This window comes from Limanda limanda, chromosome 16 (assembly GCF_963576545.1).
Source record: "Limanda limanda chromosome 16, fLimLim1.1, whole genome shotgun sequence".
NCBI classification, from domain to species: domain Eukaryota; kingdom Metazoa; phylum Chordata; class Actinopteri; order Pleuronectiformes; family Pleuronectidae; genus Limanda; species Limanda limanda.
The window spans coordinates 12,242,992-12,258,881 of NC_083651.1; the positions used below are offsets into that span (position 1 = coordinate 12,242,992).

Consider the following 15,890-nt stretch of genomic DNA (forward strand, 5'->3'; position numbering starts at 1 on the left):
TAAACAATTATGATACATAACAACAGCAAAACTTCAGCAAAAAAATCCTTTCATCACTATCATCAGTTTCATCCTTATGTTTGGTGTTGGTGTCTAAAATGAAAGGGAGAATTGGATTCTTCGCACTGCGGTTACTCCTCCTTATTCTCCTTGAGCTGCTCCCTGGACTCCTCGTCCGAAATCTGCAGGACAGGTGTGCTGATCTCACTCGACTGCATGTCACCAGCCACCCGCAGCAGGCAGCTCAGGACCATGTCCTTGGCCAGGTTGGCTTCAACGTTCCCCTCCCGACTCAGCTTCATGGTGATCTGGTCCAGGCTGGTCAGAACCAACTCTGACGCCATCAGAGAGCAAACAGGGCCTTGGTCAGATTCATCTCTCGCCATGTTCTCCATTGTGTATTGCTGGTACAGATCCAATAGTTTCTGCTCCAGGTAGCGATTTAGAAGGGAGTTGGAGAATGGCCCATCTCGGCTTCGGAACATAATGCTCAGATCACGGCCACTACCCTGTCTCCATCCTCCTCTCATTGGACACAGAAGCCCACCCTGAGATGTCTGTCCTGGGAGAGAATCCTCCACAGCTGGGGGGACATCACAGGACTGGAGGAAGGGGCCAGGAGGCTGGGCGTCAGTGCAGAGCCTCGGCTCTTGCGCTGATAGAGGCAGCACCTGGTCACCTCCAATGTGAAGGTCACTGTAGTTCTGGCAGATGCTCTGACAGAAGGAGGGGACCAGGAAAGGGGAATCGCTACCTGAGCGATCCTGAGCTGGGATTTCTATCTCTGCAGAGATCTGTCTGCACAGAGGGGCTGAGAGGAGAGAGCAGGACAGTAGCGGGGGGGTGTTTATCTCCACTGAAGTCCTCCTGTCTTCCATGCTACCTATCAGCTCGGGGGAAGTACGATGAATGGGGGGAGCGTGCGTAGCGGAGCCTGACATGAGGGTGGCAGCTGCTCTCGGCTGCCCATAAGCACTCTGAAGAGCCTTCTGAGGAGGGAGGAAGTCCGGCTCCTCCGATTCACCGAAGGTCATGCGAAACAATCTTGCTTCACAAAGCATCCTGCAACAAAGAGCACACACGCAGGAGCTGTGAACCGGGTTATAAACACACACTGTCCCCATGCATGTATTGGTGACGTGTAGGAACACATAACATGGACCAATGCTACACACCACAGCATCTACAGCCTCATAGTTTACAATGACTAAGTTTTGTGTATAAATACACAAAATTTTAAAAAATACACACATATATCAACATAAATATGAGCTACTACTTATGGCTCTGGTTTCTGTTTTAAAAGAGTTTAAGATCTTTTATGATCCACCTTGAGTTCTGTGGATCAACATAACAAGCCCCCAAAAAGAAAACGACATTGGTCCGAGATATGATTAACAAAAAGGCACCTTACTTTATCGTAATATAGTATTGAATAAAAACAAATTTGATTATACTCTGAAGAAAACATCTTCCTACCTTTGCCTGGAATCAAAGTCTCACAGTCAGCACGTTGGTCTTTCCACCGTCTTTAATCTCAGCAGAAAAAAGCAGACATCCACTTGTCACTGTCTGTGTGTGAGCGTGTGAAGAGGAGTGTGCAGAGAGGTTGCTTTGTACCACTCCAAGAGGAAGTGGAAATATTTGAATCTTTTTTCTGTTTTCCCTATTTCTGCTTAACTTCATGTTGCAGCTGGTGTATGAATGTACTCCAACGCATAATAGTTTGTAATTTATAAGGTTTATTCTCACCCTAAACTCATATATTTTACATTAGAATGTAATGTAAGAAGCATTGTTTTTCCTTCTTGCTAAAAGCCGTGAAAGGGCAGCCTGTTAGTGTGGAAGGAGACAAAAGCTACGAAAAGAAACCGCTGAAGTTGTGTTTCACTGTAAATAAGAAACAGGTGTGTGCCTGAGGTTGGGTAAAAAGCAGAATGGAAAGTCATTCCAAATATCAGTTAACCGAAAGTTCTGCAGATGGTGATTCCTGTTTCTGTCACGCCATCACCTCAGAGTTATATTCAAGTTCCGCCCGTTGATGGTGTAGGTTTGTAGTCGAATAACTGTGAACCCCCGTTAAAGTCCCTATTGTCTTCCCCTCTGTCCAAGCAGAAGTGTGACTTCACGCTCGATTTTGCAATCGCACCACATTATTTCCTTTTTGAAACTGCACCAGCTCCTCGACATCTAAAAAACATCCAAGTTGTACAGAGGAGGGCAGACAGACGCGGTTGACTCCACAGTGAGTGAGATTCATAAATGACGATCCTGGTTATAACACTGACTGGCGGATTAGACTCAAACAGCTAATAAGGAAAATAAAATGAGCAGGAAGGGGGTAAAGGGGGAGGGAGGAGATGAACCTGTGAAGAAATAGGGAAAAGTAAAGAAAGTTTGGAGAAGGACAGACGGAGAAGTGAGTGAAAACAGGAGGCGAGATCTTGAAGTTCAATCAGTTTCTGGATATTATATGAGCCAAAAAAGACATAAACATGACATAAACTGACTGATAGTAGTTCCAAGGACCGGCTGGATGTGATGAATTTCGTTTGGACGAGACGCTGGTGAAAATAAGCAGACGCTTGAAGGGAGCCGACCTTTTGACCTTTGTGGATACACTGGTGGATCACTGTGACTTTGTTGGACTCACAGAAGCTCAGATAAGTCTCCTTTCACTCTTCTGCTTCACCTTTAACCTCCTGCATCTACTTCTACCCAAATGAATTTCAAACACACACTCATAACTCTGACGGATGAAGCTCAATGGATGGGCTGTGTCTCCTCTTATCTGGCGCCTGTTGTAGTGAGGGATGTCTGTATTGAAATCAGCAATGATGAAGATTGTGATCATTATATTAAAAGAATGGACAAATTTCACAATTACACAACCTTGATCCCTATTTTTATATTGCACATTTTTAATTTCTTTTTTATTTCTAATGTGGTTGTTCATAGTATTTCTATTTTTATTCATATTTTTTATTCTTACTACATTTTCCACTTGCGCTGTTACGTCCTTGTGCTGCTGTGTTGATTGTGAATTTCCTCTGTGGAGCACCAATCAAAGGTCCAGCTTATCTTTGTTATCCTCAAGTTTTGCACCCAATTTTAACTTGATATTAGGGAGACACCTCTGCAATGCAAAGGTTTTACTGAACAAAATGTTGCAAAAAACTATCATATAGAGTTTTGTTGTTGTGGAGACTGTGACATGGTGGTCAGATAGTTTTTCAGAATCGTACGAAACAAACCCTTACATATGGAGAGAGTTTTTTCTACTGATTAATATCAAATAGTGTGTGAACTCCCTTTGCACAACAAACCCAGGTCTAAACCAGTAATCCAGTGAAAGTGATGCAAACTTCCAGACAATATTAATGGCCGTGGATGTTTGTTGTCCTCCAAATGAGTCTCTTTTCTGTGTCACTTCGGTTCAGACTCTTTTCATTCAGACGCCTTCTGTTCGCGTCAGAGCAGCGCAACAATAGACCCACATGAAACAGGAGAGGAGCTGCTGCATAATGAATAAGAAGAAGGAATCCGAAATCAACATCACATAACTTCTGGATATTTGTTTAAATACGGACATGTTGTTACGTAACTGATACAGATTTCAAGATTTTGCGTTTTTGCATTCGGCACAAAACTTGGCCCTGGTGTAAACAAGTGCAATTTATTATATTTTCTATAATGAAAATCTAAGGAAAGAGAGTTTATAAACAGGTGCATTCACAGTCACACAGTTAATAGAAGGACAGGCCCTGTGTTTTGTTGTATTCTTGGCTGCTGTCATTGCGTCCACTGTGAGTCAGGACACAGTATCTGACTCAGGACTGGGTGTCCAGTTACCGAGCCGTTGCCACAGCAGTGTTGCTGAGCAGCATGCGACATGTTGAGATCAGGTGCCTCACATATCTGCAGCTTCAGAACCCTGGACAGCGCCTTGTTTTAACCCAGCTCCATTCATCCAGCTTTACAGGTGTTAAAATATTGGTTTATCAGGAGGAGACCACGATGGATGGACGCCTCACAACCACTGAGGATTATAAGGTCAACGCTTTAAGCCCCAAAGGCTCCATTTAGAGGGATGTTCAGGAAAATCAACAATGTCTTCCGTCCCAACCAGCCTGGACACAGAGGCCGGGATGCAGGTGGGGGCAGGAGCGAACAGGATTACCACAGAGCCTGCACCGTCAGGCTGGTCCGCAGCACCTCCATGCTCGTGGTGGGGGAGAGAAGCCAGGCGACGGCCGCCGGTAGCTCCACTTTAAAACGCAGCAAGAGCTCAGTGACTATCGAGTCGACCTTGTACTGTTACCAGAGGCAAGAGGACCAGATATGGCTGTACTCTCAGAACCAGAACTGCCTGGAGTACCTGGAGGCCCTGGTGGCTCTGAGGCGGCGCTACACCCAGAGTGTGAGCGACCTGAAGAGCAGCGACATCCAGGCCAACGTGGCCTCCTCCAGGAAGAAGCCTGCACCCCCACCGCCCACTAAACAGGAACCAGTGAGCTTTTAAAATCATCTCTGATGTGCAGGTGGTACCATAGAGAGATGTTATACAGTTTTATTTGATTCTTTTAAACCACAGGTACCAAGAGCCAAACCCTCTGCTCCTCCGGTCCCCACAGAGGAGAACACTCTGCAGTTCTTTGACTCGGTCATCGCCAGCTGCGATGAGCCTCCGCGTAAACCTTACCTGGATGATGGACATGCAGATGTGGACTTCATGGGTGAGTCTGAAAATAAATCTTATTAAAACTGTAATGATCAGTATTTATTATTATTATTAACTCCATCAACTAGGTTATGTTTTTGCCTCTGTCTTTGTTTGTTGGTTTGTTTGTGACCAAGATTACGTAAAAACTACTCCGGACATTTTGTGGAGATTTGGGGCAAGAGACCAGAAAGAACCCTTAAAATGTTTGTGCAGATCCAGTAATTCATTTTCACTTTCTTTAACATTGTGAGATACAGCGTTGTTTTTGACATTTCTACTTATTTCACAGAGGATTATTTTTTTGTCTTCTACCTCATTTGGGGAACTGATATTTACGAGTTTCTGCAATTTGGCACAGCTTGGTTTAATTAAGGGGAATTTTGGGCCTTGGTGTGGGTGGGTCGTAGTTCAGCGTCTCTGGGAGTCAAAGTGAGCGGAATAAATAAAAATATAATAAATATTTACGGGTCAAATCCACATTGATTCTGGGGATTAAGTCGGTTGTCAGAGTCACTGTGGGATTTTAAGTGGTGATGATGACCCTGTGTTTAATAACCTACAAGAGCCAAAAGCATAAAACTACTAGATGTGTTAATAAGGTTGAAAATGGTTGTATTTAAATAAGAGTTCATTGAACATGTCCTCTTCTGATTGAAATCAAGTTATGTTATGAGGAAGTTTTTTCTCCCAACAGTTCCCACACCCTTGCTCATTGTGAGATTCTCTTTCATTATGAAGGTCTCTCAACCTTCTAGTTTAATTGCCTTGAGTATATGTCTTTTATGAATTGGGGCTATACAAATCAAATATAATTTAATTGAATTATACAGGCTGCAGTAATACAGTGATATTATGGCGCTATGTTGCTTTACCAACTTATATAAAGTATTTAGAATTATTTCCACATTGACCAGCCACCATAATCAAATATAGCTCCAAGAAAACTTTAAATTACTTATTTTTACTTTTGATACCAGGGCCTCATATAGATATGATAAATATTTGAATAAGCAGTAGGGTCATTAAATTGTATACTATTCAGATTACACTACACTAAGGTCATAAATACATAAAATATTATGTATTGCAAGAGATTACAATTCAAAATAAATCCCACATTGGCCAGTTTACAGTGCTGCTTACGATACATAATTATGTATTGATAATTCAATGTGATATTTCACTGAAATGGCCCTTTTTGCATCCTTTTACTTTTGCTATTGTTTATTTCATTAATTATATTAATATTTATTAACGTGTAAATTCAAGACATTTCCTTCAGACAGTGTTTTTTTTCCATTCATCATCTTCACCTTTACTTCAATCAATTTGAAAAGTCAAAAAATCAAGTTAGGATAGTCAGTATTTCTATGTTATTGGGTAATATATAGCTAGTACTAGTATTGGTCCACACAGCTGAACTATCCACAGACCTTACTGGTACATTTAATTGAATGCAGCCAGTGATATTGTTGTGAATTATAACTAAACCTTTCCCTCTGTGGCATGTCAAAGTGTATGATGTGAAAAAAACACCACGTGTGGGATGGGCTAGATATGGGTCAAGCATGGATAAAGATTTGAAAACCTGATTTGTGACCTGCTAACTTTTTAAATTAGAAGCATTATGGGTTCTCTTGTACCAGCTCTCGGCCTCAGCTCTTTTAACCTCTCACTCCATTCTCCCCTCCCACAGTCGCATCCAGCTCAGCTGAACACGACCTCCACTCCAATTGGGTCTTGCGGGTTCCTCGTGTCGCGGATGACTCAAAGGAGAAGGCTGTTCGTCACTGTGCCAAGGAAAGCAAGAAGAAAACCAAGAGCGGGTCCACGAGCAGCAGGCTGCGGCTTCAGAGGAACCCGATCCACCTGCCCAAGGCGGTGGAGAGCGCCTTCCAGACTCTGCGCTTCAAGCCCAAATTAAAAAAAGAAAAGTGAGGGTTGATGAGACATTTGAAACCTGCTTGGTCTGACACAATTGTCTGCACAGGGATAAATTCTGTCTGAACTGTTGATATTTATATAAAAACACATTTTTACTTTTATTGTGAATATATATGAAGCAGCAAAAGGGAATTCAGCCATTCATTTTATAATTTAAGTCTTTGTGTTTTTGTCCAGTGGGATGTCAAAACATCCTCATATTAAAAAGCCTATCCAGTACCTTTCTTTGATGGTTTTAAATAACAGCTGCAGTTAATAACAATTATCTCAATCAATATCTGATGGATATTTAGCAATAGAGTGCCACTATAAAGCAGAAATGTAAGTAGGGTGATTTTTGAGGGAAATGCTGACATAAAAATCCCATAATTTCTTACATTTACCTGACACATCTTTTCAAAGCACTTCTTTCAAGGGTTCTTTTTAGAGTCATGCTTTGTTGTGATGGATGTTATGGAGTTTAGTGTGAGCACAGTTTATGGTTCAGACCTGCAGATGCTTCATTCCTCCCAGGCATCAAAGAGAAAGGGAAATCCAACAATGGCTCCTTAGCAGCAGTTTAATTAAGGAGAGAGGTTCACATTTGCGAGGCGAGTCCAAGGGCTGAGCAGACTGAATAGTTCAAAACCTACTGAGGTTAATTGTTTCTCCCTGCCAGTTAAAACAGTGTTTAAGATGAAGGGTAAAGACAAATAATGAGTGAAACATATTCTCAGAGTTAACCATTATGCTACTCATGGTTTTGTTTGGCCGGAGAGTTTTGAGATACCTGTCACAACATAATGGTGATGAATGATTTTTATTTATTTTTTACAATTATAAATAAACCATGACCTGTGTGATGCTTCTGATACTTCTGTGTAATTTGATGGTGAGCTACAGTATAGGAAAGGTCATGTAGACCCTTGAATCATCTAAAAAGAGAATAACTACAAATACTAAAAAGACCTGAATTTAAAATGATCAGAATAATTATCATAAAAATAAGTTTCAAGTATTAACTACTTTTAATTATTATGCTATAATAATTTATATTATTCTTTAGATTAATATATCGGTAAAATACTTGAAACCTAGCTTCCTTCTCTTCTCATTCTCATTTCAAATTCTCATTCAAACTATAAAAATGTAAATATGTGCATTTCTTTTCATTTCTTTATTACAAAAGGTGTGTTGTACAAACCAGAAACTATACAAAGTTCATTTCTTCTCTGTTTTGCCTTTGGGGCTGAAGAAAGATGACATGGTCTTCATGCCGGTCTTGTCCACCTTAGCCAGAGTTTTCTGAGCAGCCGACATCTTCTTGGCTGGCTGGAATAAGGCGCAGAGAAAAACAAAATCAATATGATAACGAGACGACCTTGCACGGAGACAGCGGGGAATTGATTACATATGTACTTCAATTCAAGCTGAGAAAACACATTTGCACATGGTAAGCCCCATTGACGTATAAAGTCTACAAGCAAGGCTTAAAGAAAGTGTTCGATAGAGAAAAACTTCACCAACAATCACCCAAGGGCTCCCGAGGAAAAAGCAAACCAGTGACTACTTTAGCCTTTTGGTTGTAATCGAAACAAATGATCATCTGAGCCATCGACACCGGCAGTAATTGTTTGTTCTCTTCAATTCAGGCAGACACTCACTTTCCGCGCAAAGTCTGCACTGTTGAATTTGGTGTAGTCCTCTCCGGCCTCCACCGCATTGTCTGAATGTTTCCGCTTCTGCATAACGAGGAAGTAAGAAATGCTGTTCATGACATAGGGCACCACTTTTTTTGTTTTCAACCACAGATACGCACACATCTACTTCTAGAGACTCCCACGCTGGATGGAAAAGAAAAGCCTCTATGACCAAAGTGAAAACATACAAGCAGCAACTTAGGAACCATTTCACCGGAATCGTTTCACATCATAAACAGCAAAAGCACAGTCAGAGTGAGGAGGAGTACAGACGACATTTGAACGCGTTGAACGTGCAGAAAAAGTTAACATACCTTGGAAGGAGGCTCGGTTTCCTTTGGGCTCGTGAGCTCTGGTAACCTGTGCAGTAGGAAGAGATGCAAGACGACATTATCGCAAAAGCTTAGCACAAACAAAAGTCATGATGTCAAAGTGTTGGATGTCTGAACGTACTGCAAGTGTTTGAGAAGGGCTTTGCTCAGGTCTTCACTGATGTACTCTGATATCAGGCCGTGGGCGTAGCGCAGGTAGTCCTCTGTATGATGATGAGGAGAGAATGACAGTGATTCATATAGAACTAATTATCATTTTTTATTTAATGTAAGTGATTTATACAAATCTAACTTAAAGGTGGGGAAATGTTTCAGAGTTTGATGACTAACCCTAACCCATTCACATAAACTACATGTCAGTACTGCCATCTACAGGTCAACATCATATTTATTGCAAAAACACAACCTGTAAATGTTTTTTTCATAGTAGGAAATGTTTCAAGATGTTAAGACAGAGCTTTAAACACTGAAGTACCTTGAAGATAAATAGACTCACCCTCATGGTATTCTGACTCTGACTTCACTCGGATGTATGTTGTGGATTTGACTCCTTCACCCACGGAAATATTTTTCTTCTTGAGAGCAACAACTGTCCTCTCCACCTACAGCAAGACAAATATAATAATGATCTAATGCCACTGTGCAAAAAACAAGAATGCACTTTCCCACATTAACTGTTTAATTTTTTTTTATTTTGGTGTTTTGTCTTGCAGTGTGTCTTTGTACTTTGTACCAGCATAGAAAGATGAGTATTTTGTAGATCCCAGTACCTTTTTCTTTAACCAATTCATTGTCTTCTCTTGGCTATATCGATGGAACTTCAGACTTCCCACCTCTAAAATATACAACACACAGTTTAAACAAGGCAACTAGTATAATCCTATGGATGAGTGGTATTAGCTTCAATGTTACACCTCACCTTTTTCCTCTGCAATGTGGTGCAGGGAGGCCAGGGAACGTGTGCAGCTCAGCAGCCTCGAACAAACTGGGAATTCCTCATCCATTACAATCTGATCCACAGGCTGGAACTTCCCCTGAGCAGCAGGAAACATAGAAACAGATGTCACACGTAAAAAACTGATGCCAAAATTAGGTCTGGATGATGTGACTTTAAATCAATATCACGATTATTTCAAATTTCCCCTCAATTACGATCAATTATTTAATGCCACCACCACTAACCCCTAACCCACATGAGGCGCATTACTCAGCACCTGTCAACCAGACTCTGCTCCTCTGCTCTTTTCTAATCATTCACATGTAGAGCTGATCTTAATAAAAGTTTATGACTATTTAACAGCTTAAATAGACCGCCATTGGGTGGGTGTGTGGAGTATGAGGATGTGAATCCGGATTGTTCCCGTCGCTTTAACCCTGAGTGTGTTTAAAGTGAGCACAGATCAGCAGGGGGTGAGGAGGGAGGACATGCAGCAAGATTAAGTCGGTTTACGGGTTATAAATGTCGGTTTGGATACATGAGTCCAAATCACAGTCATTTATACACCCGTTAAGTAAGAGGTAAAATAAAAAACATACTTAGAAATATTAGTACAAGTTGAATAATTAGCTGAAAAAGGTATCTCTATATTAGACTGTGTTATACAGTAATGATCAGAATGGAACAGAAGATTTGTCTCTTACCTCTTTTCCAGCTTTAATCAGATAGGGTAAAATAAGGAAAATAGGATCCATTGGAGTAACAAACAGGAGTCTTTCATCTATTTAACAAAAGAAACAGCTGTTAGACACCTAGTTGACAACTGGACTTATTCTGACCGAGGACCACTTCAAATTGATAACAACAGTAAAACAGCTTTTTCACATTATCTCAATGATGCTCTTCTGAAACTCTGAAGTACTTTAATCAACGTTACAAACACTGTTACATTAGACTGAATACCAGCGTGCAGGATGTCAACCTGTTGATCCACCACAGACTAGATGGTTAGTTTTAAATTGTCTCAGCAGGTCCTCTTTGCTGTCGTTTGTCTGTGCTTGGTGTTGTTATAATGTAAAAACATTGTTCCTCTGAACATGTTACATATTCTTTTCATTCTAATGATAATTACACCTGAGGTTTCAGCATAGACAATCTGGCTTATTCTGAGCTCTGTTATCTTTTGCAGCCAAGAATAACCCTAATGTCTGTTGCTTATAGTTAGTTTGAGTCTCCTTTGTATTAGTGTTTGTAATGATGCTTAAGTTTCTTCAAAGTTTACACTTCAATGAGTAATGAGACCAACCTCTCTGAACAGTCTGACCAACAAACCAGGAGTGGAAATCTTCTTCGAACGCTTTGACCTCGTACATCTGTGCATCTCCGGCACCCAACATGTACAGAGAGGCTTCATCTGCAAGGGGACAAAGAGGAACTGGGTTAATGTCACTTCCACATCCGCTTGTGCAAAAGTTAAAGGTTACTTTATACAGATCTTAATTTTGAAAGTTATTATATTCTGATTTACTGGTAACATTGTTTTGTCTGAGCTACAACTCAAGATTACTCAAGTCAAAACATTATTTTTCATACATTATGATGGAAAGTGACAAGCTTAAATATTAGAAAAGTTTTCAAATGTGGCATCTTTCTACTCAAAAGGCTGCATTACTCTCTGGTTGTATCTTGTAAATTGAACAAACATGGTGGTTAAAAATGTTTAAGTGCTGGAGCCGATGCTTTACCAACGACTAGAGGAGCAACGTTTAAAAAAGGATGTAAGTGGTAATTTGTATTTATTCCCTAATGACAAAGTGTCATGCTGCCGATTAACCGGTTGAGCATCTAGTGACATCACTGAAGGGTCTGGGAACCACAGTTAGTCCTATATAGTCATTTCTCACTGTTAAATACTAGTTAAATAAACGTTTAGATAGATAGATAGATAGATAGATAGATAGATAGATAGATAGATAGATAGATAGAAACAATAGAAAGAGACAAGTGTGCAAAAGTGCAGTAGTTGTTTGCAAGGGTAGAGGTCAGAATATGACCTAAATAAATTAATATAAGGTGTGCAATAAAATATGAATATGAGATGAGCTGAATTGAAGATGCATTTATATAAGATGAACAACAACATGGTACAAACCTGTTGTTGGATTCCTCAGTCTCACAAAAGCCGGGTCGCTGTCCTGCTTCTTTGCGTCGAGGACAGAGTCTGAAAAACATCACAACAACTCGTTACAGCTTAACACACACACAACATCTGCATGGCTGCACGACAACCAGGCTACACCACTGGATAACCAGCTAACTACTAGCATGGTGTGACTGTGTAGCAACACGTTGTATCCGACAAACCGCGGCTGTCACCACCTCCACTAGCTTCTCTGTGTGAGTGTGATATAAAGTTGTCTGCTAACGTCTCGGAGGTGTGTTGTTGCTAGCTGGTTAGTTGTTGCTAGCAGGTTAGCTTAGTTAGCAAACAGAGATGCACCCACCTGCAGCTATCACCACCCAGCTGTCATTTTGTGCGGGAGGCGTCCGCTTCTTCTTAGCAGCCATTTTGTGTGTTTTTAGCTTTTAGCGGGGTTGGTTTGTGTTGACGTGAAGTGCTGCTGATAAGAGTTGTGTTATTTCCTGGGTGTAAAACACACTCGGCATCGCTTTCGTTTCAAACTGCCGCTGAACAACGTGAGCTCCGGAAAGGCGCCTCTATGCTTCCATCTTGGATTGTCCCACGGGGGGGGATAAGGTACACACTGCACGTATTAATGATATTTGAGCTTAATTTCATAGTTTTGTAAACAATTTTTATGAGATTTTATTTAAAAAAATCTAATTGATGCGTCCGTGTTGAAAAAAACCCATCAAAGAAGTGAATAATAAGACGAGTTTTACTTTTAATTCCCCCTATTTTTAACATGCCGTGGTACAGTCCCAATGCTCTGTCAGAGAGTCCAGCCTTCCCACCTATTAATAATAATACTAGTTTAATGATATTAAATGACCTATTCCAACCAAAATAAAGCAATGCAGATTAAAATAATACACAATGTTCCTCCAGCTGCTGAAATCCTATAGAATAGGATCAGTTTTGATGTTGATCACAACATTGTTAACCCACCAAATGTTTTTTTTTTTTTTTTTTTGTCTGTTTGTACAAAGATATTATGTCTTTGTGTTTCCTGTGTAAGATTTTGTTTCTACTTGGGTCTGTATAGAGGAACTGTGTCATAAAAAAAATAGAAATGAATAAAAATACAATTCAAATAAATACCGCGAGAGGTCACCCGAGAGCTGTGGATAACATGAGAGTGGCTGGGGAATTTTGTTTTACTTCCTTGTCTCTCAGCTGATATTTCAGAAACAGAGATGAACCCACTCAAAGCGTTGGAGTTCATACAAAGACTTGCCAGCTCTTCTTTATTCTTTTCTTTTAAAATTGAAACTGTTTTTCACAGTTGTTTTGTTCTGTGTTCTGTCAGAATTGCGGCTGCGACCACATCGTGGATCATGGATCTGGACCATGTGAATTATGATTACAACTAGATTGCTTAGATATGTGCAACCATTACTGACAATATCGCCATCATGTCAATTGTAATAATCCCTATCTCTGTTGGATATTTTCTTTTGTATTCATACTTTAAACTTTGAAAAAACTGTCCTTGTATGGCTGACAATGTCTTTACTCAGGAATGTTGTGTTTATTGTTGTTTGTAACATCTACTGCACTTTGGTAGTTTTTCCAAACCTTATTTGAGGGTTAAGGGCAGAGGATGTTGCATTTTTATAAGAAGCCCTATGAGGAAATTGTGATTTATGAATATGGGAAATACAAATATACAAAAGTAGTATTATTATCATTATTATAATTCTTGTTGCTGCTATTGTTAATCTCAGCGAGCAGAGAGCTCCGAGGTGCAGGATGTTGGGTGACCACTCTCTCTTGGCACACTGTCACAGAACAGATTGGAGGATCCATCTGTCCTTCAGTGAGAGGAGGGCATCTCTCAGTCCCTCTCTCAGGATGTGACACTGTGAGTCCCAGTTGGTTTGGAGGTGACTCACTTGTTATTTTTTCCTCCCCGTGCACTGTTTATGTGAATGCTCGAGCAGGAATATGTAGGAAGTCAGTGTGTGTTTCCATCCCCATTAGAGGACTATCGCAGTGTCATCAGTTTAAGTTTCCTCTGATATGTTTACATGACTACTATTAGCTGTGGATCCCCCCCTCTTCGAAAGACACCCACAGCACAGCACATTAACATCTTTTGAATTAGTTTTTTTGGTAATGAGGAATGGAGGGATTTGTGTGCCGGCTGCCTTATCATTTACCATACAGTGGCCCTGTGGGGAGCAGCGTGACGTAAAGGAAAACTACACAGGGTGACTCAGAGCTGAAGGTTTCTCTGTTGCCTCTATCTAAATTTCCAGTTTTCTATGTTTTACCTTTTGTGTCTTCCTTTTCTTCTTATGTCAAGTCCCAAAAAACTAGAGGCCGTCCAAATTATCGGTTGGCTGACAAAATTGTGTTAATATGAGGCTTTCACAGACATCGGAATTTGATACAAAGATACAAAAGATACAGATACAAAAACAGCTTTTATTTGTGTATCTTTAACACACATGTGCATTTATATTTTACATTAAACATTAAAAACTAATATATTTTCTTAATAACCAGGTAAGCCAGAGGTCACCCTTTTATTGTATTTGTGTATTCTTTATATTTGAAGTTATTTATCATAAATATAATGGTTAAACTGTTAAATATCAAACCTCAATACATTTCTTTATTTTTCTCCCTAATATCAGTTTCAGCAATTGCTCCCCAAAATCAAAATTGGTTAAGGCTCTCCAAACAATGCTTCCCTAGAAGGCCCGTTCAGCAAGATTTTAAGCAACACCTCCTCCAAACCCTTTGAACACTGCCTTAACTCCTCCTTAGAATAAATTTGATTTATGTTAGTGTGGTCTGAGGCAAAGAGAGCATGGGTGAGATATTGTCCATGAATTACTTGCTTTATGGGTCCCGTGAGTATCATACACAACAGGCTGTGCAGCTAAACAGAATATTCCATGAAAGCTTTCTTTCTTTTTGATGGCTGCTGGAGGGAACGTCTGCATGTCTGAGTGCCAGGGAGAACAACAGCAGCCTTTCTGAAACACTGGACCACAGACAACCCCAGAGAGCCCGGCCCCTCCGTCACCAGCATCCAGACAAAGTACCAAGTTGGTCTAAATTTAGGTCCTGATGTGGCTTCGTCAACCCGGAGTCCAGGACCCTCTGTGTCCTCTCCCAAACCTCAACTCCACAACCTTCATCCATCACACATCCAACAAAGAGAATTTCAACACAACCAAAGCCATGTCTGTTCTCCCCCCTCAAGCTCCACTTCCTCATCCTCCACGTAATTCAGTTTGGAGCTTGCTTTTTCAAGATGAACTTCATCCATCCATTATTTACACAACTTATCCTTTGAGGGTTGTGGCCCTATATTGGACAAGAGGTAGGGTAAACCCTGCACAGGTCGCCGGTATAATGCACTGAATTAAAGTCCTCTGTGGAAATAGGAGTGTATCGCAGCCAGCCGGATGCAGAGAGCCGGTCACACTCTGCTGAGCTCAATGAACAGCCCGTGGTCCCATCCATCTCCGTGGCCTCATTTGTGGTGGTCCGATGCCGGGTGACAGGTTACAGCGTACATATCGACTCAGCCCTGAGCTGTCATGTCCCCACCATGTGCTGGGCATTACCAAGGGTATATTTTTTAACCCTCTCTGTCATCTACCTTCAGGATTTGTAGAGGGAACAGAGTTGATTTGAAACAAGAAAAATACATATTCACCAGGGTGCATTTTTTTACTGTCATGGCTGCCAAGAAGAACAGGTTATAAATAGATTGACAACGTCACACTGGGTGCCACTTTTTTTGTGTGTGGAGATACAGACATTGGCCATTGTTCCAGACAGCTGTTTAAGCCACATTTTCCACTTTGAATTCCCTGCAGAGGTAAACTCCATCTTTAGCTCGAGGAGGTAAAATACCCTTCGATACACTCCTAACAGACACACACATGCATACACACACATAAAAAACAGATGTGGAGAGAATTCCCCTTGGCAGCAGAAGCCTTGAGTCATCATCTGGGATTCCCTTCCTCTCACTTCCAAATATGGGTGGGATTGTGAGCGAGCGGGAGGCAGAGTGTGGAAGCAGAATGGAACCCCCTCGTGATGTCAGAGCTGTGGAACAGTGAGCCTC

The 15,890-nt window shown here is 40.9% G+C and overlaps 3 protein-coding genes across 3 annotated transcripts; 1 reads left to right on the plus strand and 2 right to left on the minus strand.

Annotated features, from left to right (window-relative positions):
- LOC133022200 (TLR adapter interacting with SLC15A4 on the lysosome) lies at window positions 1-1,061 on the minus strand. Its single transcript, XM_061089228.1, has one exon. The coding sequence runs from the start codon at window positions 1,059-1,061 to the stop codon at window positions 132-134; it is 930 nt and encodes a 309-aa protein (XP_060945211.1). The 3' UTR covers window positions 1-131.
- Window positions 1,062-4,090: 3,029 nt separating this feature from the next.
- On the plus strand, window positions 4,091-6,661 carry LOC133021193 (uncharacterized protein C13orf42). The gene is made up of 3 exons (XM_061087949.1): window positions 4,091-4,514; window positions 4,605-4,736; window positions 6,420-6,661. The coding sequence occupies exons 1-3, from the start codon at window positions 4,091-4,093 to the stop codon at window positions 6,659-6,661; spliced, it is 798 nt and encodes a 265-aa protein (XP_060943932.1).
- A 1,065-nt stretch (window positions 6,662-7,726) lies between these two features.
- Window positions 7,727-12,334, minus strand: rnaseh2b (ribonuclease H2, subunit B). Its single transcript, XM_061088717.1, has 11 exons — window positions 12,120-12,334; window positions 11,768-11,836; window positions 10,922-11,029; window positions 10,320-10,396; window positions 9,598-9,712; window positions 9,449-9,513; window positions 9,175-9,280; window positions 8,800-8,881; window positions 8,661-8,706; window positions 8,311-8,388; window positions 7,727-7,978 (listed from the first exon to the last, which is right to left on the minus strand). The coding sequence occupies exons 1-11, from the start codon at window positions 12,181-12,183 to the stop codon at window positions 7,868-7,870; spliced, it is 921 nt and encodes a 306-aa protein (XP_060944700.1). The 5' UTR covers window positions 12,184-12,334; the 3' UTR covers window positions 7,727-7,867.
- Window positions 12,335-15,890: the final 3,556 nt, after the last annotated feature.

Bases quoted from the DNA above. Each gene is read 5' to 3' on its own strand.
- LOC133022200 (XM_061089228.1), bottom strand. From the start codon at position 1,061: ATGCTTTGTGAAGCAAGATTGTTTCGCATGACCTTCGGTGAATCGGAG.
- LOC133021193 (XM_061087949.1), top strand. From the start codon at position 4,091: ATGTTCAGGAAAATCAACAATGTCTTCCGTCCCAACCAGCCTGGACAC. The intron at 4,515-4,604 runs GCTTTTAAAATC...AGGTACCAAGAG, and splicing joins CACTAAACAGGAACCAGTGA to CCAAACCCTCTGCTCCTCCG. The intron at 4,737-6,419 runs GTGAGTCTGAAA...CCCCTCCCACAG, and splicing joins TGCAGATGTGGACTTCATGG to TCGCATCCAGCTCAGCTGAA.
- rnaseh2b (XM_061088717.1), bottom strand. From the start codon at position 12,183: ATGGCTGCTAAGAAGAAGCGGACGCCTCCCGCACAAAATGACAGCTGG. The intron at 9,514-9,597 runs GTGAGGTGTAAC...TGTATATTTTAG, and splicing joins CCACATTGCAGAGGAAAAAG to AGGTGGGAAGTCTGAAGTTC. The intron at 8,389-8,660 runs GTATGTTAACTT...CTCGTTATGCAG, and splicing joins AAACCGAGCCTCCTTCCAAG to AAGCGGAAACATTCAGACAA.